The sequence below is a fragment of the Motacilla alba genome, chromosome 1, assembly GCF_015832195.1.
Source record: "Motacilla alba alba isolate MOTALB_02 chromosome 1, Motacilla_alba_V1.0_pri, whole genome shotgun sequence".
NCBI classification, from domain to species: domain Eukaryota; kingdom Metazoa; phylum Chordata; class Aves; order Passeriformes; family Motacillidae; genus Motacilla; species Motacilla alba.
Genome location: NC_052016.1, coordinates 83,409,347 through 83,435,420, shown reverse-complemented (window position 1 = coordinate 83,435,420; position 26,074 = coordinate 83,409,347). Strand labels below are relative to the sequence as shown.

At 38.8% G+C, this 26,074-nt stretch overlaps 1 protein-coding gene across 2 annotated transcripts; it reads right to left on the bottom strand.

Moving 5' to 3' along the window:
• Positions 1-878: 878 nt before the first annotated feature.
• GPR180 (G protein-coupled receptor 180) lies at positions 879-26,024 on the bottom strand. 2 transcript variants are annotated; one of them, XR_005256862.1, is made up of 10 exons: positions 25,781-26,024; positions 23,244-23,402; positions 20,056-20,250; positions 16,537-16,717; positions 16,282-16,331; positions 12,572-12,729; positions 6,211-6,402; positions 5,781-5,858; positions 3,895-4,110; positions 879-1,937 (listed from the first exon to the last, which is right to left on the bottom strand). XR_005256862.1 is itself a non-coding variant. In XM_038136230.1 (9 exons), exons 1-9 carry the CDS (start codon positions 25,926-25,928, stop codon positions 3,952-3,954), a joined length of 1,320 nt encoding a protein of 439 aa, XP_037992158.1. In that variant the 5' UTR covers positions 25,929-26,024; the 3' UTR covers positions 3,338-3,951. The 2 variants fall into 2 exon arrangements, 1 of the variants encoding a protein (XP_037992158.1); XM_038136230.1 differs by lacking the exon at positions 879-1,937 and having other exon boundaries at positions 3,338-4,110.
• Between the last annotated feature and the right edge of the window lie 50 nt (positions 26,025-26,074).

Genomic DNA, 26,074 nt, shown 5'->3' with positions numbered 1-26,074 from the left:
CGGAACTTAGCGTTCACTGGAAAACCACAGCCTGGTCAGATCAGTGCAGGTAGAAAGAAGGATCCTTTGAAAACCAGCTCAATAGTTTCTCTTTTCATGTTTGACATCTGCAAGGAGAACCTGCTCTTTATACATTGCATAATCACACAAAGAGTTAAAAAGTACAGCCTAACATCGGCGTTGGCCAGGCCCATAAATTTATTCTATCACTTAGAGGCAGGACATTGCATGGAATAAACTAAAACCAAATCAAATAAAGTATTCTTCCAGTTCTGTAGAGGACTGAGATGCAAACAAAAAGATCTTGATACTTCCATGGTTTTCCACTGGCACAGGAACCAGAAAGAAATATTCATTTAGATCTGGCTATAAACGTTTATCTTGTGTGGGAGGTCTTAGTATTGTAATATGTATTAGAAACTTGGTATTTTTCCAATCAAGTCTTTCCACTTCCATTTACATATATTTAATTGTAAATATTCATTTTCCTACCTGAAGCACTTTAAATAAATATACAATAAACATAGTCTACATGGAAGGGGAGTGAATAGCTGAGGAGCCTTGCGATGAGCCCCAGAACTGCTCCAGCCTCCACACTGCTAGCGAGGAGCAATGCAGGATGATCGCTCCTCAGAGTTTGTGGGGGGTCTTGCAGATCGAGTTGGTGATCTCACCCTTTTGTCTACTGTACTGAGATCCTCCCTCCCAACCAGTAAATCACAGCTGACACAAACTAGCATCTGCAGAAACGGTGATGGCTGGCCAAGTGATGCCCTCTCACACAGAGACGTGGATTTCTTCAGAGCACAACCAACTTCAGTTTGCAGTCTTGTCAATACACACTCCTATTGTGCAAGCACTGAAACACACAGGCAATAGAATGAGCAGACACGGTAACCCCAACTTTATTTAAAACAGAACTGGACAATGCACAGAAACTCTCAGGTGAGATGTTGTCCTCTGACCTCAACAGTGCTGCTCACCATGGTCAGCAGGGGCAGTGCTGCCTTCAGGGGGACCCTGCTCCAGCCCCTGGCAGAGGTGAGGCATAGGGAGCCTGGAACTGCTGAAGTTCTCCCCAAATATCCCCCAGGTGCGCGGCAGCTTTCAGCAGGCACAAACCCACACCTCGTACACACCGGGGCTATGGGGGCACTGGAGGAGTGCTTCTGTCCACTGCTGTCACCTAATGCAGTCTTGATGTAGGGCATAGCACTCCTTGATGCACACAAAAGCCTCAGTGTGTGACAGAAAATGAGTTTTTTTTTTTTTTTTTGGGTGACAGTACATTTTAGAAGTATGGTTTTCAAGTTGGGATGCACAGACTGAGGACAACTGGAAGAAGGCTGAAAGCTATTTTTTCAAGATGAAGTTATGAAATCAAATAGACAGAATAGGTAACAGTGTGGATAAGCATGAAAAAGGCAAGGTGTTATCAGCTGTTCTCCCAGGAGATGTAAGTTAGAGGACTTTTACATACTTGAACCACTCCTCAGGCATGATCAGAGGCACTAAGTTACAACACAGAGTACAGGTTAAGTATGAAGCTTTGTCCATTAGTCATACTTGAAGATTTCCCACCTCCCCAAGATATTCTGCACCAAATTAACTGAATATTACTGCAGTCATAGTGACATACTCCTACAGCATGCATTCATTATTTAATAATACCAAACTGGTGAGCAATGCTTATCTGCTAAGAGACCCAGGCATCTGCTAAGAGACCCTTTCTATCACTCCCCATGAGAAAGTGATACTTCATTGCTACAGTACATTAATAGCAAAATTGAAATTTATTTTCAAGTAACTGGATCCAATGCCAAACTAGGAAACTAATGTTACCTGTTAACTCATGGAGCAATGTGGGAAAGATGCAAAAGACAACACCTTCTGTTTCATGCTTACATTAACAAACCATGATTTGTTGTGGCGTGCATCTATAAAGTGAAAATAAGGTAAATGGTATCATAATACTGACCAAGTCAAGTCAGAAGAACTAGAGGAAGTAAGACAGTACTTCTAGAGAACAAAACAAATGAAGTGCCTCTTCTGAAAGTCACATAGAGGTTTTTTTGCATAGATTAAAACTTTTATCGTGATGGATCATAAACTGTAAAGCAATACTTGTGTCTATCAGAAAATTCTATTTTATGTGTGAATTTGAAGTCTTATACATGAGGACAGATAGAACTCTTTTACTACATTATTGGAGACTTATCAAAACCAGGATGCTTTTTTCTTGAGAAGATGAAAAGTACAGAGATAAGCAAGGAAATAAAGACTGAAGTTTTAACCAATAATATTTTTGTGTGGTTATCAGAGGAATGTAATAATTAATCTTTTAATCATTCTAAAGATGGTGTGAAATCATAATATCTCATCTTTTCCAGCCTCAACCTGCCATTCTTGATCTGAATTACAAACAATAAGAAAGGAGATGATTTAATGAGCAACTTTGTCATGTTGCCATTTTGCCTTAGTCAAAGGCAAATATCTAGTTTTGCCTCTAAACTAAAATGGAATAGACTTATGTTTCAACTATGCTCACAACTGAGGCAAAGATAAAGGGAAAACTTAGGGCTATTTTAAAGCTAGAACCAGTGTCTTCACATTTTCACAGAGACATAATCAAATACACACTGTTAAGAAGAAGCAAACACTGATTTACTAGAAAATAAAACCCATTTTGTGAAGAAACACACATGTATGAAGTTTAAACTAAGCTAAATCCAAAATGAAAAATTTCACTCACAATGGCAATAGGTATGTTCTTATTATGAAAGGAAAAACGTGTCAGCATGATTTAATCATACTCTATAAATAGGCACTTCAATAAAGTATATATTTACACTGGCTTTCTGGATGCTAGGGCATCACAAAGTAGAATGGCTTTATTACAATGGATGGAAGATGGCAACTACTTAGAACCCAGTGCCAACATGGATTATAACAAATCCAGTGAGTATTTTGTTTTTCAATTATTCATAGAAAATTTAATCCTGATTAAGTATCCTTGGGCAGGAATTCATGGGTAGTTGATGACTGAAACCAACATTTATTTGAAATGCTTCTGTTAATTTAATCTGTGTATATGGCTTAATTATGATTGAATCCTCAATGTAACAGAAATGAATTATATCAGGATTAAAATTCTAGTACCACATCACCCATTCCATTTTCTTTGCCTTTTTTTTCTCCTTTAAAAGATGCAAGGCTGCTGTTTTAATTACCTTTATGTTGCTACGTATTCCAAGCCTCAAAAACTGTTCAGACCTTGATTACTGGATGAAATTTTTAGTTACATTTACTTTTTTTTTTTTTTAAAGGAAGACATTAGGATGTTAACCAGTATGAATATCAGATGCAAAAAAAGGCTTTTCTTTTACACCCATGATAAAGGACAGTTTCTTGCAGTCAGATGTGAACATTTTACATATGTTTTCTAGATGATTCTCCCTCCTTTCTTTCCCCATCTTTTACACTGATACATAAAATGCATTTTCTCTAAAGCATGAAAATAAAAAAAACCCTTTTACTCATCGTTATGCATCACACCAATTTCACAACTGGCCTATTTTAAACTTGTTTGAGCATGTAGATGTTTTAGGAACTCCATTTTATAAGACCTTCAAACCTAGTACTGACACAAAGTAATGGCATTTTTGGTGTCCGTGAATGGGAGAGAAAAGATTCATTGTACTCTTCCGTGATACAGCTCAGCACCACTTCTAAGAGTATCTATAGAACTCTTCAAATGGTGGATTTTTACACTCTACAATATTTCCAGCACATTAATCTAGGAATCTTGTCAGACCAAAGGTCTGTGAAGTGCTTTGATATTATCACTCAGTTTTCCAGTGAAACCAATGTACCATACAGTTGTGACAAAAATACCTGTATATTCAAGTCATTATTGCACATTTATTACGTAATGTATTCTTCCTAAACATCTCAGAAGTGATGTCGATTTTTATGTCCAGAGGATATTGTTAGTGGCAATGTCACTGATGACAGTGAAGATACTTCCCAATATAGACTATGAGATAGAAAAAGTCTGTAGAGGATAACCATGGAGATGCACTGACAGAGGATAACACCTATGGTAATAATCTAGAGACAAAAAAAGAGAGAGAAAGAAATAGTAAGTGAAAAAAACTCTCTCACTAAACAAGCCACAAATAAATTTCTATCAGCATGAGTGCTTGAGGTTTAACTTTAAACCGTTTAACACAACTGCAGTTACAAAAGATTTGAACATGCATTTTAAGTCCAGGAATCAGACTCTCGCACCTGGATGTTTTTAAATCAGTGGATAGCCCTGGGCAAGTCACATAACCCTTCTGGCAGTCTCTGTTCTGGGGAATTTCAGACTTGCAATTCACCACCCATGCAGTTTCACAAGTAGAGGTGATGTTTAGATATTCTATTCTTACAACAAACAGAGTTGGGGGGTTGGGAAGAAAGCTTGGAAACACTTTGCACTAGCACAATCACGGAGCTGAGGATAGTGATTTATCAATCTCACTAAGCCAGATCTCTTTCAGTTCAAGTCTCTTCATCTGCAAAAGCTGTATAAGGCTATATTTATCAAATGCCTAAAGGTGTAACTTGTTTCTGAGAAAGCAAAAATCTTCAGTTTATGTGCAGGCAATCCTTTAAAATGCATGTTTTTCTTAAATAAGTATGGTATTTATTGTTTGTGCATTTTATTTTATTGAGGTGCATTTGAAGAAGCAAACACAGCTGAATTATCACAGTGTAGGAGCTGCAGCTGCACATAATGGTTAAAGTCGCTCAAATGCAAGAGCAGAGCAATTGTAGTCTTCCTTTAGTAAGCTCAAAATACCGCAAAAATACTACTTTACTGATACCTCTGGAGACTGTCCTCCTGCCCTGAGGATGTTTTCATCAAGTGAAACAAAAAGTCTCTTCATTAGTAACTCTAGAGAAATCAATTTTCTTCTGCCTAGATTTCCTTTTTTTTTTTTTTTGTAAATCAAACACAGGATTTAATTTATTATTTATATTTAATAAAATCTTTTTCTTTCCCTTACATATCCTCTACACAAATAAAAGCTCATTTTCTGAATATATTTGCATACAAATGCACAGATGGTTATAAGCATAAAGAAAAGAAGCAAATCCTATGCTGGAATGAGGTAGTCAATCACCTGAGAATAGTGGTGCACTCATCTGAACATGGCAGGCTGCACACACAGAGTTCTCCAGTTCCCAATACATTTAAGTAACAGAGAAACTCAGCGAGTCCACCTTTGTTTTTAACTGTTTAGAGCTTACAAACCAAACAACATATTTGGACAGACTTCTTGATCTAAAGAATACAGTTCAGCTACAGGTTCCCTGACCTATTTAGCCACATAAAGCTTTTAAAGGAAACAACAAAAGCAAACAACAAAAAAAATCCACTGATTTATCTTTCTACTCCCTTTGCTAAAAGAATCTCCAAGGTGTTTTTAATTAAAAGCAAACAAGCAAACAATAAAACACAAAACACCCCCTCCACATTTTCCTTTGACTTAACAATCTCCCCCTCTCCCTCCCTTAACCTAGAAATGATTACCCTTAGATGATTCGAGCCCTGTATGCCTTTGTAAAATATGACTCACATTAGCATCAATGAGAGCTGTGTGACTAAGACTTTTCAAGTTGCTTTGGGGTCATAGGATTAACAGCCTAAGAGCATGAGTTTGCTAACAAACATTAAACATGAAGAACAACTACTATTCAAATTTCATCTCTTTTATCTTCCCTGTACATACCTTTTCTCTTTGATATTCTCTGAATATTACAGCAATGGTTGCAAGACATGGGTGGCACAGAAACCAGAGAATGCAGGCCTAAAAAAGAAGATGAGTGTAAGTTGTAAAATGACTACATGCCAGCTTAGAAGAAAGAGATGACAGTTACAGGAACTACATTTACATTTCTGTCTATTTTATGAACCCATTGTTTAATTTTCAATCAACATAACGAAAACCACACAATGAAAGGCGGGATTTCTGTTTTAAAAAGCTCTATACTCCTTGTCAAATTAAAATGCCTACTTCAGAGTATGATGACAGGGTGCAATGTAATCAAATCAGACACTTTAACTTTCTTATGGAGGGAAAGAGTTTAGCACGTCAGTCAACTGCATGCCACGATTATATTTACAGATGAAGGGATCAGTTTGCTTGATGTAACCCATACTTTGGCAAAGGTGATGTAGAACTCCCTTTTCAGTGTGCTTCTCTCCACTGCGATAATCTGGTACAGCCCAGCAGCCAGGGACAGAGCTAGGCAGACTCTGAGGCCAATGAGCAGCCCGCTCGCCAAGCCATGGTGAGAATGGTAGCTGTGGTGATTTGTGTCTTCAAACTGCTCCCAAATTAACAAAAAGCTCTGAAAAACAACAACAGCAAAGTGCACTTAGAGTAAACCAGGTTACATTAACTCTCAACTAACCCTCCCATCACAGATTAAGTTATCTGCTAGTGCTCCACTCTACTGGTTAGGGACTGCCACGCTAAGCAAAAAAACCCAACAAACCCTAGTCTGAAATGCTTTTTGCTGTGACCTAGTACTCCAACTGCAACTGACAGGAACAGTCTCACTTCTTGGATTCTGTAACTTTTAGAAAGCTTGACAAGTTAAAGTTTCCTCTAATTTGGATAGAAGGAATGTAGCACCTCAGAAAAAAAAGTGAAATAATCACTTGTACACTCGTCCTACTCTGCAGGAAGACCACTGAAATGATTTCACAGAGCTACAGGGAGGTGTCTCCTTTCACTTGTTATCCACAACCTGTAAAGCTTGTTTCAAAGGCAGGCGACTACGCCTTTTCTTTCAAAATCCTAACAGGATTCACTTTTCTTTTCAAAGATGGGGAAGTAAGAGGGTGGTGCTGCTGCCCCTTTTATACAATAGCCTTAAGGCTCAAGCATTCACCCAGGTTGAACTTGGATCTCCCACAATTCCCTTCTTTGCCTAAAGGATATCCAATTCACATCTCCCACCTCCTTGGAGAGTGCTGCAACTGCCAGGCTATAAGGTGTTCTTGGGTGGGCCACTCTCCACCCCTTCTATTGAAGCTGTGCCATTGTGGAGAAAAGAATTCAGCATCAGCTAGGTCAGAAACTGTGAGCGAGCCTGACTCTGCAAACACCTGGCTCAGAAACCTCCTAGGGTCTAGGAAAGGGAGTGTCACAGGCTCCAAATGCCATTCCAACATCTGGCCAAGCACCCTAGCCAACAGATAACTACATAAAAGATAGCAACCCCCTTCTTAACTCCCAGCATTGTATCCATCTGCTGTGGAACCCAATTTTCTGGGAGCACTGTGAGAAACAATATTGATATTCTCCAATGAAAAACACACTAACAAGCACCTAGTTTCTGAATCTTAGCTGTGAAGAAGGTGCCAACCAGTTGCATAAAAAATGTGTCTTGCTGAAGAACACTTTTCAGGACTGGGAACGCTAACATTATAAATTAGAATACACAAAGTTTAGACTCTCAGAGCATCATGTAGCAGCTGAATGGCATTTTAGAACTTGAATATACACTGGAATCCGGTCCACCTACTGCACATATCTAACTTGAACTGAGGCTTCAGGTGCCTAATAAAGCAGGTTTTTTAAAGAAAGGCAGGCAAATCTGATGAGTGAAGCAGCTCTAAAAGTCTTCTGAAGCAGACATTGTATGGCTCAATTTAGAAATATAAATTAGTCAAATTCCTTTCTGAACATATTCAAAGGCTTTCTCACTACATAAAGACAAAGGGTTCCTAATATTAACTTTTTAAAAAATGTGTAATCCACCCGTGCCTTCCAAAGGTGGGTGGCCTTGAGTCTCATCAGTTGAGTATTACAATAATTTGTGCTTAGAATACCCTCAGAGTACTCTCTTGCTTTCCCCCTCCCTTACCTAAGGGGGACACAGCCCTGTCATTTCACAGCTGCTCTCACTTCAGTCACTCCTCAACCACCTGGATGGAAAATGGAAGAGATGGGAGAAGGACAGATGTAAAGCATGGGTGTTTTCAACATCACTGACTACTAGGACACAATCTGACCAACAGGCTTTGAATGTTCTCACCATAATGCTCAGAAAAAGAGTGATTTCAAGCAAACATCTTCAAATGATCAAGTTACTTGACTGAGAATTCTGTCAAAGAGTAAGACTGAAGTAAGACTAAACTGCTCCAGAATCCCTGAGATACAGGAGAGTGTTTGGTAATGCTGTGTCTACAGCACTAGTTTTGGCATGAAATTGATGAATTCCTGTCACAGGAGTTATTTCAGTCCAGTTAGAACATGCTCAAACAATGAACAACGGTTCTACCAGTTACAGAATCACTGCAGTTTTGTGAGCATTTTCCCTTTTGATATTTACATTTGGGAACAGCCAAAATATTTAACTTCCCTGGACTGTACATATTCTGCTTGAGAAAATAAAAGGCTCTCTGAACTTATTATAGAATCTTCCTGACTCAAGCATCTGGGGGGAAGCCATATAGGCTGATGGAAACAGAACTGTGATACTGCTCTAAGAAGAAAATATCACTTTATGGAACCTAGCTTACCTTAAAAACCAGAGCTCATGTGCATTTTCCTTAGTCTACACCAAAGAAAAAAGCCACTTTCATGGGAAGATGACAAAGAGCTGGAGTAAAGGGATCATGAGAACAAAGCCCAAATCCTCATAGGATAATAGTGTCTGACAGCAGAGTGTGTTCTGGACCAGCCCTTTAAAGAGTGTAAACAACACAACATCAGTTGATCAAAGGCTGTGTATGGTGACAGGAATGTGAGATCACAGAAGTCCAGTTTCCTTCAGCTTCATTAGTTATTCCAAAATAAGCAGAAGGCAGAGTGTTAGAGGCAGAGATGGAACTCTCTTGGTGCGACACAGTGTAAACTTGGACAAAGAAAACGTATCATTGCCCTTTCTATGAGCTGGGGCTGTTCTCACTCACCTGGGAAAAGCAGGATCCTATAGAAAACTATGCTACCAAGTGTTTCTAGGTAAAAACAGATTAGACGATCTGTTTTCAATGAAGAAAAATCTTCATAGACAAGCATGATGTTGAACTTAAAATCTCTTTAGTTGTGAAATATAAAAAATATAAATAAAATTTGAGAAATCAAGGTCAAGGAACCCTAAGATCCCTTACCTTGACCACAGAAAGGCAAGTATCAGCTCACTTAGCTGCAATATCAGGAACAAATGTAAAAACACTAGACATCAACCTGCTGAAGTAGACATCAAAGACATCTTTTGTTGGCAGTGAGCAGAATTATGATTGAGCTCTGAGAAGAAATCGGGGGGACCATTCTAATTGTTATCCAGAAGAACAACTGTGCTTAGGCTGTAAACAAAAGAACTGGATGAGAGAGGAAGCTAAAGAGCTGACTCACACTATGCTATGCCCAACATTAAAGTCACTGCTTCTTCGTAAGATGAAACAGAATTACCATCTCCTTGTTTACATCATACACTGTTCAAAATGCCTGACTTTACCTGTATATAATCCTGACCTATCTTAGCTCACAGGGGACACCAACCACTGTCCAGTACTGGCCTTCCTCTTCAAATACTAGAGGAATGGTGGCCACGGATATCATCCTGACGTTCCAGATATACAAGCAGAACCTCCATATCCATATGAACAAGAACCAGACGCTCTTCCTTTATGTCATAACAATTATAGTAGAACTCCTCCTTCCCTTCACAATGCCAACACTGACTTTATGGCAAGCCAAGATAACGTATCAATCTCCAGCAAAGACAGGTTCTCATGGGACAGATCACCCCTGAGAGGCAAGGGGAAGGGGGAAGCAAAAGGGAAATTAGAAGGAGCAGCAAGGCAAACTAGCTGTTTCCAACTATATCTAGTACTGAGTTATCTGATGTCACGCAATGCAGTGCAGCAAAAAATAGATCTAAGGTCAGAGGCAGAGTTCATTCTGAGCACACCTAAGAACGCTTGTGTAAGGTGATGTCTAATGCAGTAAGATTCTGTGCCATTTTGATCAGGTTCAGAGCAATCAGTTATCTTTCCAGAATCATTGCCTACAGTCTGGTCAGCCTTGAAAGTTGAAACTGCTTGAGTCTATGTGATGGGAAGGGCCTGCCATCAATAAAGTTCTTTACAAGGTTTGTGTCTCAGCAGCAGAAAGCAGAATTTTTAGTGAATGCACAGCAGCCTGGGAATCTTTTGGTCTGTGGCTGAAATAAAGAACAAGTTAAGGCAAAAGGAGATGCTAAATGCAGACTTGTCCCTCCTTGGAGATGTTACCTCTTTGCAGCTGCAAAGACCACAAGACATTTGCTGACTAGGAGGCTGTGTCCACCCAACACTGAAGGCAGCCCATAAACATAGCCCAGGAAATTTCTAGTGCTTCTGAAAGAACAATAAGAAAAAATCCATAGCATCAGTATCAAGAGGAGAAAACCCCCAGAAAATCTGCTGAGCAATTTGAACTAGTAGTAGGCAAACAGGCTCAGATAGCTTGCTAGTCAAAATTGCATTTGAGTTGAAGAATAATATGTTTTCTCAAGCTGTCCACTTTCTTGACTTCCCTGAAGATGAGGACAGGTATGGGAGAATGTCAGTAAAACTAACACGGTGCAATCTCTATCTGCTGCATTAAGTTAATGCACATAGTTTCCAGCAGCCTTCACAGCAAGTCCTCAGAACATCTCTGATTACCCACATGAAGTTAGTCCAATCTCTGGCATAAGAGGAAGCTGGTTCTCCTATAAGAATCTCTGGGAAAGATCAGAACAGGAAGAAGGTTATTCTACATTTTAGCCATTAAAAGGGCCCATTGAGTGTTTATAGCAGGTCAAACATCCATGTCAATCTAGACAGACCAGTGAAAACTGTCTAAATCCTGTTTCCCTGTTTTCCTTGAGCAACAGCTGCACTCTGTAATTAGCAGAACAAATCTGACAGAAGGTGTATTTTGTATGTACTGAACCATGAGAAGGAAAATATCCTGTCCAGAAGGGATACTCTTGGTGTGAGGGGAAATTTTGCTGGAGACAGTAGACACTGATATGGAGGTGCAAAACCACTTAGGCAAACATATTCCAATATTCACACTGTGCTCCTACAAGACTCCTGCCAAACCTGACACTCCCAACGGTATCAGAAGGAGATGTGGTACAGCTATGCCTTACTGGTGAAAAGATAGACAACTGTGCGCTAATGCAGCTCCAGTGCTGCTCCAAGAGCCAAAAGATGTCTAATGCACCAGTCTTCAGGGAAGCAGCTCACATGTATGATGCCTGCCCCACTTTTACCACAAGTAACAACCAAAACAAGATCAAGCTGATTATACTGAATGTCTTTTCTATGTATAGTAAAAGGAAACAAGAATGAAAAAGTTTCCAGTCTCAAGCGGCAGAGTACTAACATACCCATACATATGCACAAGTGCAGAGGCATGAATGAAATTAAATACTTTAGAAGTCTTCTTTACTACCAGCATGTAAAATTTCTGGTGCTGGATAGGTTCATTCCACCTTACTTTGACACCCATCTTTAAATTTCAACAGTCCCATTGACCTTAACAGCCTTTGGTTTATATTCTTAATTAGCAAGAAACGTCAGCTCCCAGCTATTCTTAATGTTCTAGAAGTCCACTTATTTAGTTAAGAAGCAGCACTAATTACAGATACTACTTAAATGGCACAAAAATCTTCAGTATAATCTCTTCATTACTGTCTCCAGTTTCTCCCTGCTCTTCTCTTTCTCAATGGTTTTCAGATTCTCGTCTTTATGATGTGATTTAAAAAAATTTGTTTACAAAAGGTACCACCAGGGTTGAATGATTTCCATTACAATTTACTTTTAAGTTACTGGTTTACTTAACTTTCTAATTTATACTAATGGAAAATATTTGAATGAAATTATGTGTCAGACCATTTGTATATTTGCAAGACCAATCCTGCACATGAACCTTTCAAGAATTCCCTTCCTTATATTGATTGAAAGGACCATTAGACGTTCTATTTGAGTGCTTCCAAAAGGAGGGCACTGATGATTTCCGTGTTTTCATGACAAAGACTTTGTCACAGCAGCTTTTCTTGTCCTTCCTCCCATGCTGCTGGTTGTCAACCTGCATAATGTAGTTCACAATGCCTCAGCTGTACTGATTACAACTATTTATAGGACCACATTACAAATCAGATCAATAAAATGACGGAGTAAAGAAATTTTTTTACTTTTTTTTTCCAGTCTAGGTTGTTCCAGTAATCTGGTTCACAGTATAATGCTACAAACAATTGGCACAATCAGGAGTTTGGGAAACTGTGGGAACTTCTTAAGTGGTATTAGGCTAGACAAAAACATACTGTGGAGCTACATCTTAAATTACTTAAATAAAGAGAAGGTGGTGTTACCTATTAGACATACTGGGTGCACATTATGCTGTGGGCTTTTTTCCAGTCTTGATACTCCCTCCCTCATAAAATTAAAATATTGAAATTATTTGGTTCACAGTTCTGTCATACTTAAAAGCAGCTGTATAGCTCAGTGTAAGAATGAATATGAAATACAAACCTGTGTAACAACAACTACTACAGCAATGCCAGTAGACGCTGGACTGGAATCCCACTGAAGAGGTCTGCCATGAGATTTCTTCATTCTGCCTATTGTCCAACCCATACACAGACTCAACAATAAGTACAGCATTTGTATCTGTGAGATTATGTCACACACTATTGAAAACAAACAAACAAAAAAGGATAAAATTAAAACAAAAATAAAGTTTTGGGGTTTTTCCTATATCGAAGAGAAACGTTCTATAAACCTGCAAATGAACGATGGATGCTTATGACTCTGTATCACCTTTTAATTTTGATGAGTTAGATTAGATGAGGTTACTTTGCCACAAAATATGGCTATTCTGTGGAGTTTTCAGAGACCAAACAGATCACTATCAGCTTTCCTGCAGTTATGCTGCAGATCTGCAAGAACATGGGCACAGTGCCATGTCTTTCCAAATCCCACTCTTGTGTCAGAGTAGTCTGGGCTCAGGAGTCCATCTGCATAAATAGACTTATAAATGCTAAAGAACTGAAATCATATGTATGTTAATCATTGTGCAAATATGCAACATGATGAAATTAACTCCTTCCTTCGCTCTGAAGAACTTTTGTTCAAAAATCAGATAGTTACATTGTACTTTGAATTAATTGCACTTTGTCTTGAGGATGTAGTAGCTTCCAGAAGAAAGAACAAATATTTAGGACAAATTCCACTCTGAGATACTTAAAGGGGAAAATATAATGAATAACCTAACACAAACTTCATTTAGATCAACAACTTGTCTGTATTTCATTTTATTAAATGCAAAGTACCTTTGCCTCATTTTGCTATGTCCATTTTTACCTCTGTTTGGGAACAATTAACACATACTCCATAAAGTTACATTCTTAATCAGTGTCTCAAACTTGTGTTTGAAGCTGCATCAGAATAAAGAAAACTTTAAGCTAGGATATATTAAAGCCTTTATTTGTAGGCTTGTTGCAGCACTGCTGACAGTAGAAAAACCTGAAGATTTCTTTCTGGGTGATTGTTAGCTTTAGACCTGGTAAGTTTTTGACTTAATGAACAATTTGAAAGTTGGTGCTGGGATCTGACTCATTGTACTGGCATAGCAGATATGTAAAAGAAAAATAGATTCTCACACTATGTATATTGTAATTTTGGTTCAGAAACTAGAGATTGGGCACTACACACAGCAATGCTTTCTTTTTTGCTTCATTAATATTTTAGTTCAATTAAATTTGTTCCTTATTTGTAATTTTCACTTACACTATCAGATACAAGAATAATATTTGTGTCATAAAAAAAAAAATCAAAGCTCTATTTTTACACAACTGGACTGTATTAAAAAAAGATAAATACCACATTTACTAAAAATATTGGCATAGGAAATGTTGCCACTGTACAGAAATTAGTACGGATACAAGAGAAGTGTGTCAAAAGAAGATCATGTACAATATCTCCCTGCCATCCAGCAATAATAGCAAAATAAAGAGTATAAATCAGACTTCAGAATGTAATTCCTGGGATATGCTTGGTATACTCAGAGTTTACATGCTTAAATGCTTCTTAATGTATTAAGACACCTTTGCTGTTTAAGATCTGTCAAGAGCTTTTAGTAAATACAAAATGGGTAATTCTTTAATAAAATCAACCAGCACTGATTTGGGGCAAAAAAATGATCATGGAGTTATTGTGTAATGCTATCTTATTGAGAAACAGTACTCACTAGAAAAGTAATTGTTACATGAACCAAAGGCATGCCAAACTAGTGTCACAAATCTAAACTAGAAAAATTACTGTATAATTCTGTGTGTTCTAGGGAGCATTTTCTTTTCTGTCATTTCTTAAGATAAGCTGCCCTATAAGGTATAGCCAGACATCATCTCTCCATCATACAATGGATATAGCCACTGCTCTGCTTCAGTGTGGTAACAACTCAAGTGGATTCCCACGTAAATTCATGTAAGAAAAATCCACAACCAGCTTTAATCTTTGACATCCTATACATTCTGCTAGAAGGAAAAAGGGCAAGAACAATTTTAAAGATTACAATTATTTCACAATATTCAAGGTCAGTGTAAAGTCATGTTACTGAGCTGATACCAATTGTCTGATTTCATCACAATTCATCTTTTTTGACTATTCAACAGATACAAAAATGATCTTTGACTATTCACATTTTATTTTTACCAAAAGTTAAAAGGACAGCATTTGCAATGCTTCTGAGTGCCAGCACTATTTGTGTGATTGGGTTAGGTGGTTAATTAGACTAAGGATCAGCTCTTTCTATGTAGTAAAGACTACGTCATACTAGGACAAGAACAATTGCTTGAGATGGTATCTGAACAGGTTTTTAGAACAATATTCTGGCCACACTACAATTAATAGAAATTTTTACATTTATTTTTAACTCAGATTTCTGCTGCCATATAGGAAAAATGGTATCATCTTTCCCCTTCAAACTATACTACTTGACATCAGCCATTCTTCAGAACTGTAATTGCCACATTTCTATTACTTCTGCTCACTTTCTGTTTTGGAAACCACCAACTTCAGAGACAGTAAGAAAGTAAAAACTTTCCTAGCTGAATTTAAGAAATTCAGCTACTGATTCAAAAATAATATTCATTATAATCTTACATAAATAAAAGTGGGCTTTTTGACTACAACACATATACAAAAAAAAAAAACCTAACAAGAATCCATTCTCTCTGAAGTTCTGGCTGGATAGTTAACACTGGGGTGGAGTTATGACTACCTCCATATTCTCCATTTTATTTCATTTCATGAGATGAGAAGGAATGTTTAATTACACAGTTGCTGGAGTGTCTGCAGGGAGCTGCCAGCTCAAATGGTTAAAACAAGAAAGAGGCAATTATTGTGGTGCCAGGTGCCATCAAGAGGCTGATAATTCCAACTGCAGCCTTCTAAATGAACTCTACAAAGGGAAATATTTCTCTGTATAGGCTGTTACTCCCCAACACTATCACACTACAGCGGTACTACTTTCTTGGGGTGCTTCAAGCCAGGCAAAAGGAAATGTATTTGCTCGGAATGAATCCCTTAATTCTTCAAAGGTGAACTGCTGGAAAAAAAAAAAAAACAAACAACCCAAACTACCCAACAACAATAGAGAACGGAGAATGGAAAAATATCAAGTTAGTGCATTTTGGAAAGGTATGCTACAGGAATTTAGTTCCAGTGAGAACTTGGAATATCTATACAGAGTGGAGAAAAATCTTTGTTAGCATCAAACCTTCACATGAATATTTTTTTGCATCATGCTAATCATAACATTTGTGCTGTAAAATACTTTTCCATTTAATAATTGTTAAATTTGTCAGTGTAACGACAAATTCTATAAAACATGATTAAGTTTCCTAAAAAGCTTGGCTTTCTAGATCTAACTCCACAAAATTCTTCAATGTATTGAAAAACCTGTTCAGGTGATATTCATGTCTTTAAGTATTTGAAGCAAGGAATCTAGAGACAAAAAAAATCCTCTGAAAAATCCTAAACAATATCAGACTGTGTAACTTCAAATACAGTTATTGTAAACACATAAAACATTTTTTTTCTGGAGGAGCAATTTTTAGTATTTTATATTAAAAATCAAATTATGTGATCCAATATCATACTATAGTCCAGCAAGAGCATTTGCTAATGTATTACACAGATTCATGGCTAGGAATATTTTAAGAAACAGGGGACAGACTCACATTCTGCCAGACTTCCCATAAAAGGAGCTCCTATCCCATCTCTAGAATAACTGAAACAAGAAGAAAAAGATTGTATTTTTAAGTGGGTGTGTCTTAAATGGGTGTTCTCTCTCACAAGTACATTTAAGTAATGATGCAGTTCAAAAGTCAGTCCTATATTTTGCCACAATCCCGCCCAGGCAAATCATGTACAGATCTTTACAACACATTGCTCTTCAAGGCTAAAGACTGAAAGCAGAAAAGGAGCAAAGGTACCTTGAGAAATGCAGATAGTTGGCAAATGCTGAACCAGCCTGCAACAGTAATGCAATTGTCAACACCTTTAATACACCATGCATAGGTCCACGCTTCCTAATTGTTTCCCACAGGGATTGTGCATATATGCATGCAGTTATGAAGTATGCTAGGACAAGCAGGAAAAAGAATTCATGTAATCCTGTGGGGGAAAAAAAAGAGAAATACAGCTTAGTTTTACAAAGAAAGATTGCTGCTAGGAGCAAATAACTTAAAAAAAAGTGTGTATTTTTTTTTAATACAATCACTGGGAAATACTTAACAACTGTTGCCCAAAAGTGTTAGTACACATAAAAGGTCTAAATCCTAGTCATTTTTATCCAAGAAAATCAGTGAATTTTATCAAATAATTGATTATTATTTGATCTGAAGAAGTGTTTTTAATCAACAATACCTTTTCTGAGCAGAGAGGTTTGCAGCAGACTAGAATAAAGTGACAGTTTCTTGATACACACAAAACAATTGTAGCTCATTTGATCAGTAAGTAATATATTTATTAAAGCACTCATTTTTAGCTCTTTTTGCTTGTTTGCTTGATTCTGTAAAGGCACAATCTGAGGTGAGAGAAACCCCAGACTTCTATTGAATCTTTTTAACCACTGGGTGTCACCCTTCCTCCACATAAAGCAGCTTAAGAAGCCTAGCTGATCAAGTCTTAAAACTTAGAGATAAAGAAAAGTAGCACAGAAAACAGTAATTCCTTCTTAGCATGCATTTTTTGCACTTGTCTAAAAAAATTACCCAAATTTTTTTATATTATTTATAAAACAGAAGTCCTCTAATTTTCAGTCTGGCAGTAGTCTGGTAGAATACTTCCCTTAAGACCTGGAAATCTTTTCTATAGTCAGTAAGCTTTGCAACCCAATTGGGAGCTCCCAAAGGGTCAAAGCCAGTGAGAAATAAGGAAAAACAGGTAAGCAAACACTTCTCACAGAAAAATTGTTTTCATTCTCCAACCTTCCTTGAAATTTAGTGGTGCCCATAGAATCAGATTCTAAAAAAGCTTTTTCTCCAGCAGTAAAATAACTCTGGTAAAAGCTCCCAGCCAGCTCCACCCAGAGACTGGGAAGAGCAAGTATACACATTTCAGTATCTGAGCTGAAAAACATTAGAACTGGATGAGTTCTGAATAGTAGCTAGCACTATAGCTTGTGTGACTGAAATTAAGCATTTTCAACATACACACAGGAAAATGGGAGAAAAAGAGCATAAGGTACTTAAGAGGATTAAAAATTCCAGGCCACTCTGCTTCTCTTGTACACCAATACAGGAGCATGATTTATTAATGACAAAAGTATGTGGTATAGATCAAATCTTTCTTTCTGCTTCAGAAGATACACAGTCTTTGCCAACTTCAGTGGGTAAGTAAAAGTTATTTCTCACCATGAGGAGTGAGAATCCTTGGAAAACTCTTCAGGAAAATCAACTAGCTTTTAACAAACACTAAGCATTTATGATAGAACGCTCCTTCCAACCATAGAATGAGTGTAGATTATTGGTTTGAGACCAAAAGGGGTTAGGAGAAAGCTGCACTGAAAACCCACTATAAAAAAATACAATTTTCAACCTAGCTCCTCTAAGTTTCCTGACTTTCAAGGAACCTAGCTGACAGACAAAATAAAATACTACATACAATATATTACTTCAAAGCTCTTCAAAATGCTACCTGTTCAGCTGCCTGTAGAAATCCTGGATTCCACTGATACAATGTCTTATGTAGAAGACCTTACCATATAAAAAAAGGTTATTTGCCAGGAATCAGAAGTCAGGCCCCCTCATCTCTGAAGGCAAACATCTTAATCACAAAGTGACAGCCCCAAGTTCTTTCCCACACTTTCCTTATTATTAATTTAATTTTTGAGATGTCCTGTGCCAGGCCACAGCCTAAAGTAACTCAAGTGAAGGAAGACCTAAATAAAACCTTCTGCAACTATGTAATTTCTAGTTGCCTGCATGGAATAATCAAGAAATGAAGCTGGATCTTCTCTCTCATACCCTCTCATTCTAAGTTTCTATGAAAAATTGGCAAAGATTATTTCCCAGAGATGCATTAAATTAAATTAAACAAGAGAAAAAGACAGAGAGATGAAATGCTTCTCAGCTCTTTGAAAGTAGACCAGCGCATGTAGCTTCAGGATTCATGGCAACAATGCAGGTTTTAATTCTGAATTAACAGAGGTGTTCTTCTGCAACTCTGAAAGACATGGCATGTACAGCTCACCTTGCTTCCTACTTGTTAGATGTAAATACATACATCCAGCACATTGACACACCTCCTTACTCAGCACATAAGCTGTTCAGATTTCTGCTTCCCAGTGCTCAGTCTTCCTACAAAATTAATACAGAGCTGAGGGGCCTCTGTAGGAGGTCTCTACATCACTTTAGTGGGCCACATGATGCCATGCAGCTGCTTTGCCCCTTGATTTAGAAATTACTCCTTTAGCTATTACTCCTCTTTGAGAGTAGTAAATTAACCTAGAATTCACTTCTGAAGGCCAAATTCACCAAATAAAAATTAGCAAGTTTATAGAACTTAAGAAGTTAGAGAGAGGTTAAGTCTGATTATGAGCCTTGAAATCCAGATTATTAATGTGCTACTTTCTTGCAGATTCTACTATATATTCCAGTGAATATTTTCTTCCTTTCAAAAATGGAGCTGCCTTTCTTCCCTCTATATTCTCCTGAGGTCATGAGTGACAGCAGGGCATTTGATTCCGAGCACAGCCATTAGGCTCATGCTTGGTACATTCAGGTTCACTCTGTACAGGAAGGCAGACTAAGCCTACAGAGCCTCTCCTCACAACAGACCCAGGTGAGTGACATGCTGATGAAGCCTCCCAGAGCAGTGATGCTACTCACTGCAACCAAGAATACATTAGGCTGGATTGCCCAAAGCATGCAATTTTATGTAGGCATTTCTTTAGCTGCTGTCTTGAGTTTTTCTTTGGATGTTTAAAGATTTAAAATTACATTTCTTAATGATAATAAAATCAGTAGCATTTTTTTTTTACGACAAACCTCATCTACAGCCTGTGACTAAGACACTTACAAAGATCTAAACTGAACTGAACTGAAATTGTACTGGCAAAATATTTTATGTATTCTTGTTGCACAGAATGAAGTTTCACACATTTAAGGAATTTCACTAATTAATTAAAATCAGGTATAAAGTTTACATTCAAGTGGAAGATTACAATTTCAACATGGTCAAAATAACTATCAGCAAAGATTTTAACAGTGACTTTCCTTGTGCACTGACAGCTCTAGTTAGGCAAGTTTTGGAAAGTCAGTCTAGGGAAAGGAAAGGATTTTTCTGTGATGACAGAAAATGAACTCAAGTTTACTCTTTGTATGAAAACAGAATATGAAATACAAAAGGCTCTGCTATCCATTCCCCATACTCTTCCAAGCACAGTAAGTACTGATTTGAGTAATCAGACCCTTCACTTACAAATCTAATTTTAAGAAAAAAAATCTTACCAGATTCCCCTGCGCTAAAGTGATCTAATGGATTCCCTTCTGCATCTGGGTTTAGTAAGATCATTTCAAACTGAATATCCTCGGATTCAGAATAATTCTCTTCGCAGGTAAACTTGTCTACATAAAACACATACCATGTTTCCGGATAAGGAATCTGGGACACTGTCAGATTTTGCTCTGTGTGGTTCACAGTCACTTTGGAAGAAAGCAAAAAAAAAACCCAAAAATAGGAGTAAATACTTTATTAGTTTCGTTTCAGAAAACACATCTTTGAATGAACATAAAACTTAAATCCACAGCATCATATACAGGTTATAAACGACACACAGTAGAAAACATACTGAGTTTTGAAAACTATCCATAACACCAGAGACCAGACCTCCAACTTCAGCTTTTGTTTCAAGTCGGTGAGGGAGTACACTGCACCCACCTTTCAGCTCTCCTGGGAGGGCTCTCTACTTGTAGAAGCCAGAAAGTGCAAACTATGTCCTTTGCTTAGCACATTTCCATCCTCTAGTTCTGTATGGACAGGATTAGCTGTTCTGTACTACCCACCAGGTACTTTTGCATCATGAAAAATACCTTTGTGAAATTTATTTGACTTTGCTTTCGAAGAGATTTAGAGCACCAAACAGGAACAGCTGCATGTGAGCTCAGTAAACAACACCATGCATGCTTTAAAGGTGCAAATCAGTATTATTTCACACGATCTTCTCCAAACTGTAAGATACTGCATTTCAATTGACAGTTGAGATCTGAAACCATTGTGTAATCAAACCACATATTTCAAATCAGATTACATTTAAAAATGACTACATAAGATACTCATGTTTCATCTTGCTATCTTACCACTATTTTTGCCTAAAAACAACAGTTAACCAAGCACAGTCTCTTCAAAACCAACTCTTGATGCAAATGAAACCTGTGGCTCACTATGTTTGGCTGAAACTGCAAGAAATGAAAGCACTGTCACATTAGCTACTGAACTTGAGTGCTCATCAGCTCAATCATTTTGCTGCAGGAGAAATAGCAGAATAATTCACCTTAATAGATAAAGATGACAATGGCTAAGGACAAAGAAAAATTTCATAAAAAATCCACAAAACATGTTGGTTTTTTTTTTTTTTTTTTTTTTTTGTGAAAGGCCCTACTAAATAAGAGCTGCAAACATACAACCTCATTTTCCCTAAATATTTTGTAGACAAAATTTAGAACAAGTTTTTAACTTGAAGCCTACCTGCGAAAAACTTCAATGTAATTCCAGTAAACGTGTTTTCAACTACAATAAGTTATTTTCTGTTCTCTTAAGGTATGAACCGAGCAACATTAGAATCCAGGAAGAATTTTAGTGTATGTGTCCTTGCAGCAACTGTCATGAGGTACAGATTTGGACGACACACAAATGAGCACTGCATATGGTGCTTAATCCAAATGAAAGGCAAACTGTGGCTCATAGGAGTGGCTTTACTCCCCATGTTACCTCTCAGCTGGTTCTGACACTGTGCTATCTGCACCAAGAGTAAGGGATCACACGGAATGAGTTTAATCAGTTCCCTCTCAAATCTGTAAGCTGACTCAGAGGTAGAGAAGCAACTGATTTTGCCCAAGCAAAGAAATCCAACTCACCCTGTGGTCATACAACTCCTAATGGAGGAGAAAACAGTGAGTACACTGCTGGGACAGGTCAGGAACAACAGACCAACTGCCAGTTATTCCAGCAGCACTTTTGTCTGATGAAGTACAAGGAAACCACATCCTTACAAGTGACATCTGTGTAAGGTTTCATTATGACAAATGCTACACAATCAGTCTGTTACTCTTGGGATTCTGACTGCACAAAGGAAATGTATTTTAAGTGACTACAGCTTCTCCTCTAAATACATTTGAATGAAGCGTCTAACACTAATTTTACTTCTTAGAGGAAAATTTATGCTTTAAGTACCATTATGATAAACAAATGGTGCAAAAATTATTACTTCAGTCTGTTTGTCTTCTAGTTACATAACTCAGTGCTTCAGTGTTTTACAGTTCTTTCATATTTAGATGGATACTCAAGTTCAGCTTTATCTTGATTAGCTCATCGTTAATACTGTATTAATAATTTTCTAACATGTTATATACATTGAAGCATGACAGATTTGTGTTATCATGAAAATATAATTTTAGTTCTGTTTTCTCCACTTTGAAAAATGCCATTTCTATGGAACTGGAGAATGGGAACCTCCTGACAAGTGAGAAACATTCCTTTGTAAACAAGAGACAGAAAGACAATCTACATATTCTATACTGGTATAACTCTTAGCTCAAACATTAAAAACAGCTGAATGTGAGATTCAGTAACAAATATCAACTTATAAAAGTAAGGGGTGAAATAGCATTAAGTTATAATAGAGGAAAGTTATAAAGTAAGGTAGCATGATGCAGATTAATTTTTGCAGGGAATAAAGACTTATCATGAGGTAGTGAAAGAGTAGGTTTACAGGTACAAAATTACCCTTTTACTTTGTACTTGGGCTACACACTCCCACCTTACAAGCATTTGCTTCAGAAGTTTAGAGGCAACTGCAGCAGGTTCCATCACTTTGCCTCTAGTTTGTTTTTCATTCCACTGCAATGAAAGTCACAATTCAAACTCAAACAAGTCACAACTCAAACAAGTCAAACATCTGACTGTCCCTAACATTCAGATTCTTTAGTTCTTCAGTTTCTTAGTACAAGGGTATTCTTTGTAAATTCTTTCTCAAACCCAAGATAATATATTTTATGGAAAATTTGAGATTAAAATAAACAAACAAAAAGAAAGATTTCCAAGCAATGCTAAAAAAAATTCTCTGTACTGAATGACTAAATGAAAACTTCAGCCAAGTATGCACCCTTTCTGAGTTGTGAACATGTGAAAGCATGAACTGAACTGGTCATAAAATTTGGCTGTTTCCACTAAAGCCATTGTTTGTCATGGATTTCATTTTCCAGCAGCACATTAAATAATAACTCGCAAACAAAATCTTCTGAAGCGATACAAAGAAAAAAATTTTATTTCCTTGTAGTATTTTTAATTGTAGAAGACGGAAGTCCTAGTTGATGCAAAGACCAAATTCACTGAAATGAATATTCTAAACACGTAGATAACTTAACAGAGTTCTAAATGCACAGTAATGCTGTAAATAGAAAAAAACCCAGTAACTCACTTGTCAGCTGAGCTTTAGAGAACTTCTCTGTACAGCTGTGATCTTGGACATTGCTCTCCAGCTTCTGCCATTCCTGTGCTTGAAAGAGGTGAAGTCTAGCTGCTTTTGCCACAGCTACTGCTACGTTCTTGATTCTGACACACAGAACAGCATGGTCACCTTAATATTTAAAAAACAAAATCAACTATTCTGTCTTGATGTCTGTTACAAGCAAACAGTGTGGCACAGGTTTTTCTTCTAAGTAGCTGCAATACACCTTCATACTATCCTTAATTGTTTACCCCTACTTCCTGCTAGAAGTATTTATGGTCTTTCAGAAACAATTTCTATGTCTCTCATTAAGAAACCAGTGAATGTACAATTGTCTATGATGGTACTTAAACAAACCTTAACTATAGCATAAGTGTCATTAACCTTATCTACTACAAACAGCCTTCCCTACCCCCTCTCTCTTAAAACAGACTTCCAGAAAATGTTTTTTCCCGTCCTCCCTCGCACCCCAAATTTTATTGTTTTCAAGTTAAAGACAATGCCTCAATAGTCTCAATAACTTGACCAAAGTCTAGTAGTTTATGATCTCTGTGGCATCACTATGAGCATTACAGGGTAGCTGTTAAGTTTAACACCAGAAGAACTTATGTGAATGGACTTTCATGTTATGGAAGGATTAGAGCTAAAATACTTAATTATAAATGAAAGACTGATGTCAGATTGATGCAAAGAAAATCAAATTTCAAAAGTGTTCTCTAACGTGTCAGTCTACCTGAAGAATCAGAGAATGGCAGATTGCCTGGAGGGTTGGAAGGGACTTGAAAGACTACTTAGCTTCCAACCCCCCTGCTGTGGACAGAGATACTTTCCACTAGACCAGGTTGCACAAAGCCCCATCCAGCCTATCTTTAAAAACTTCCAGGGATGGGGCATCCGCAACATCTCTAGGCAACCTGTTCCAGCACCTCACCACCCTCACTGTAAATATTTTTTCCTAATATCTAATCTAAACCTACTTTTTTTTCAGTCTGAAACCATTCCCCCTTGTCCTGACACTATAGGCTGCATCTTAACACACAGAAATATTTTAGTCCTTTTAGAACTAGTTCATTTGACAAAATTTATCGTGCCTGAGTAATTCCACAACCCTCAAACTTGTTTTCATAATTTCTTTCATATATTGGAATAGACTTCTTTAGCCTAGGAGTATCCTAAATTAAAAGGTATAATTTAGTGAAGAAGAAAAGTCAGTAAAATGTTATATGAACTACAGTTTAGATAAGATTTTAAAACATTAATAAAAGGTTCTAAAGAAAGCTTCACTAAGACCCAAAATAGTTGTTGGGATTCATGCAGGAAGAGAAGTATTTCTATGCAAATATGCAACATCAATTTATACAATTATATCTGAACACCTACACCGCTCATCTTCAATTTTGACAGTCTTTCCTCAGATTTAAACAGTGTTTTTTCCTTCAGATCTATTTAGAGCACTCGTACAGTTAACTTCTAGGACAATGCTAATTAACTGCTTTCAAGTCACTTCATAAGCTATCTCCACCCTATCTATCATTCCTCATTCGGTACTGGAAGGTCATGCTCCAACTTTGTTTTGCTTATGCCACGTTTTCCTGCTTCCCGTTAGATTCTGAAGCATCTGCAGAACTGTTCTGCCACGAAGCTCAATGGGAAAGAAAAATAGCCCAAGCTACTGAAATGCTGAGCATATAGGAAAAGCAGGCTGACCAGCACAGCCTGCCTGGACATGGCACTCGTCACGGTTACACACATCTCCTTCTGTAAAGTACAACTTCTCTAGCAAGCACAGCGGGCCACTGCTAGGGCTCTCTTTCAGCAGGATAGTAGTCAGGAATTATTACTAACTAATTACTGGCTAACCGGCAGAAATTATTTCTAACAAGGAGTACTTAACACGGGAAAGCAAAGCCATTGGGAACAACCAGGTGAGAATTCTACATCCTGATGCGCGGCGTCACCAAGACCACACAGCGACGGGGCACAGCGACGTTAGGCACCGCTGCCATTTGGGGGAGTGCCAAGAGGGAAGGAGCGATGCGTGTCGCAGCGAGAGCGCCTCTGCTCTCCCGGACACCCGGCCGGGAGTGTCCGCACGGGCTGCGGGACGCGCAGGGAGGCACAGCGCTGCTTGCTCCCCTCCGAGACCCGCAGCGCAGGAGGGGCTGCTGGCTGCCGCTGCACCCGCGCCGCCCCGCCGCGCCCCGGCCACGTCCTGCCGCTGGCCGGGATCCCCGACCCGCTGCGGCGCTGCCCGGCCAGCGGACCGGACCTGTTGCACGTCCGGGCAGAGGAGGAGAGAGAAGGAGGACAAGAGGGAAGGAAAAGTAGGGAAGGACGGAGGGCTGCAGGGCTGACCCCGCTCTCCCCCCCACCGCGGCCCCTCCGGCCGCCGCCGGTGCCCCCCGCGCCCCAACGGCTCCTCACAGCCGCCCCCTTCCTCCCGCACGGCCCCGTTCCAGGACGGCACAGCCGCCGCTGGCCCGCTCTCCTGCCCTCGGGGCACCCACCGTGGAACTGGAAGCGCGCCACGGGCTGCCACGGCTCCCGGCGGGCGGCGGCGCTGGCGAAGCCGCCCCGCAGCGTCTTGCCCGCGGCGAGGGCCCAGCAGCAGCCGGCGGCGGCGGCGCTGAGCAGCCACAGCAGCCGCCACCGCATCCCCGGGGCCGGCCGGACACCGGGACCCTTCTTCCCCCCTCCCGCGCGGCCCGCCGGGTCACGTGACGGCCCCGCCGCGCCGGGCGCGAGCGGAGGGCGGAGCGGCGAGAGAGCCAATGAGGGAGCGCGCCCGCCCCTGGGGGCCA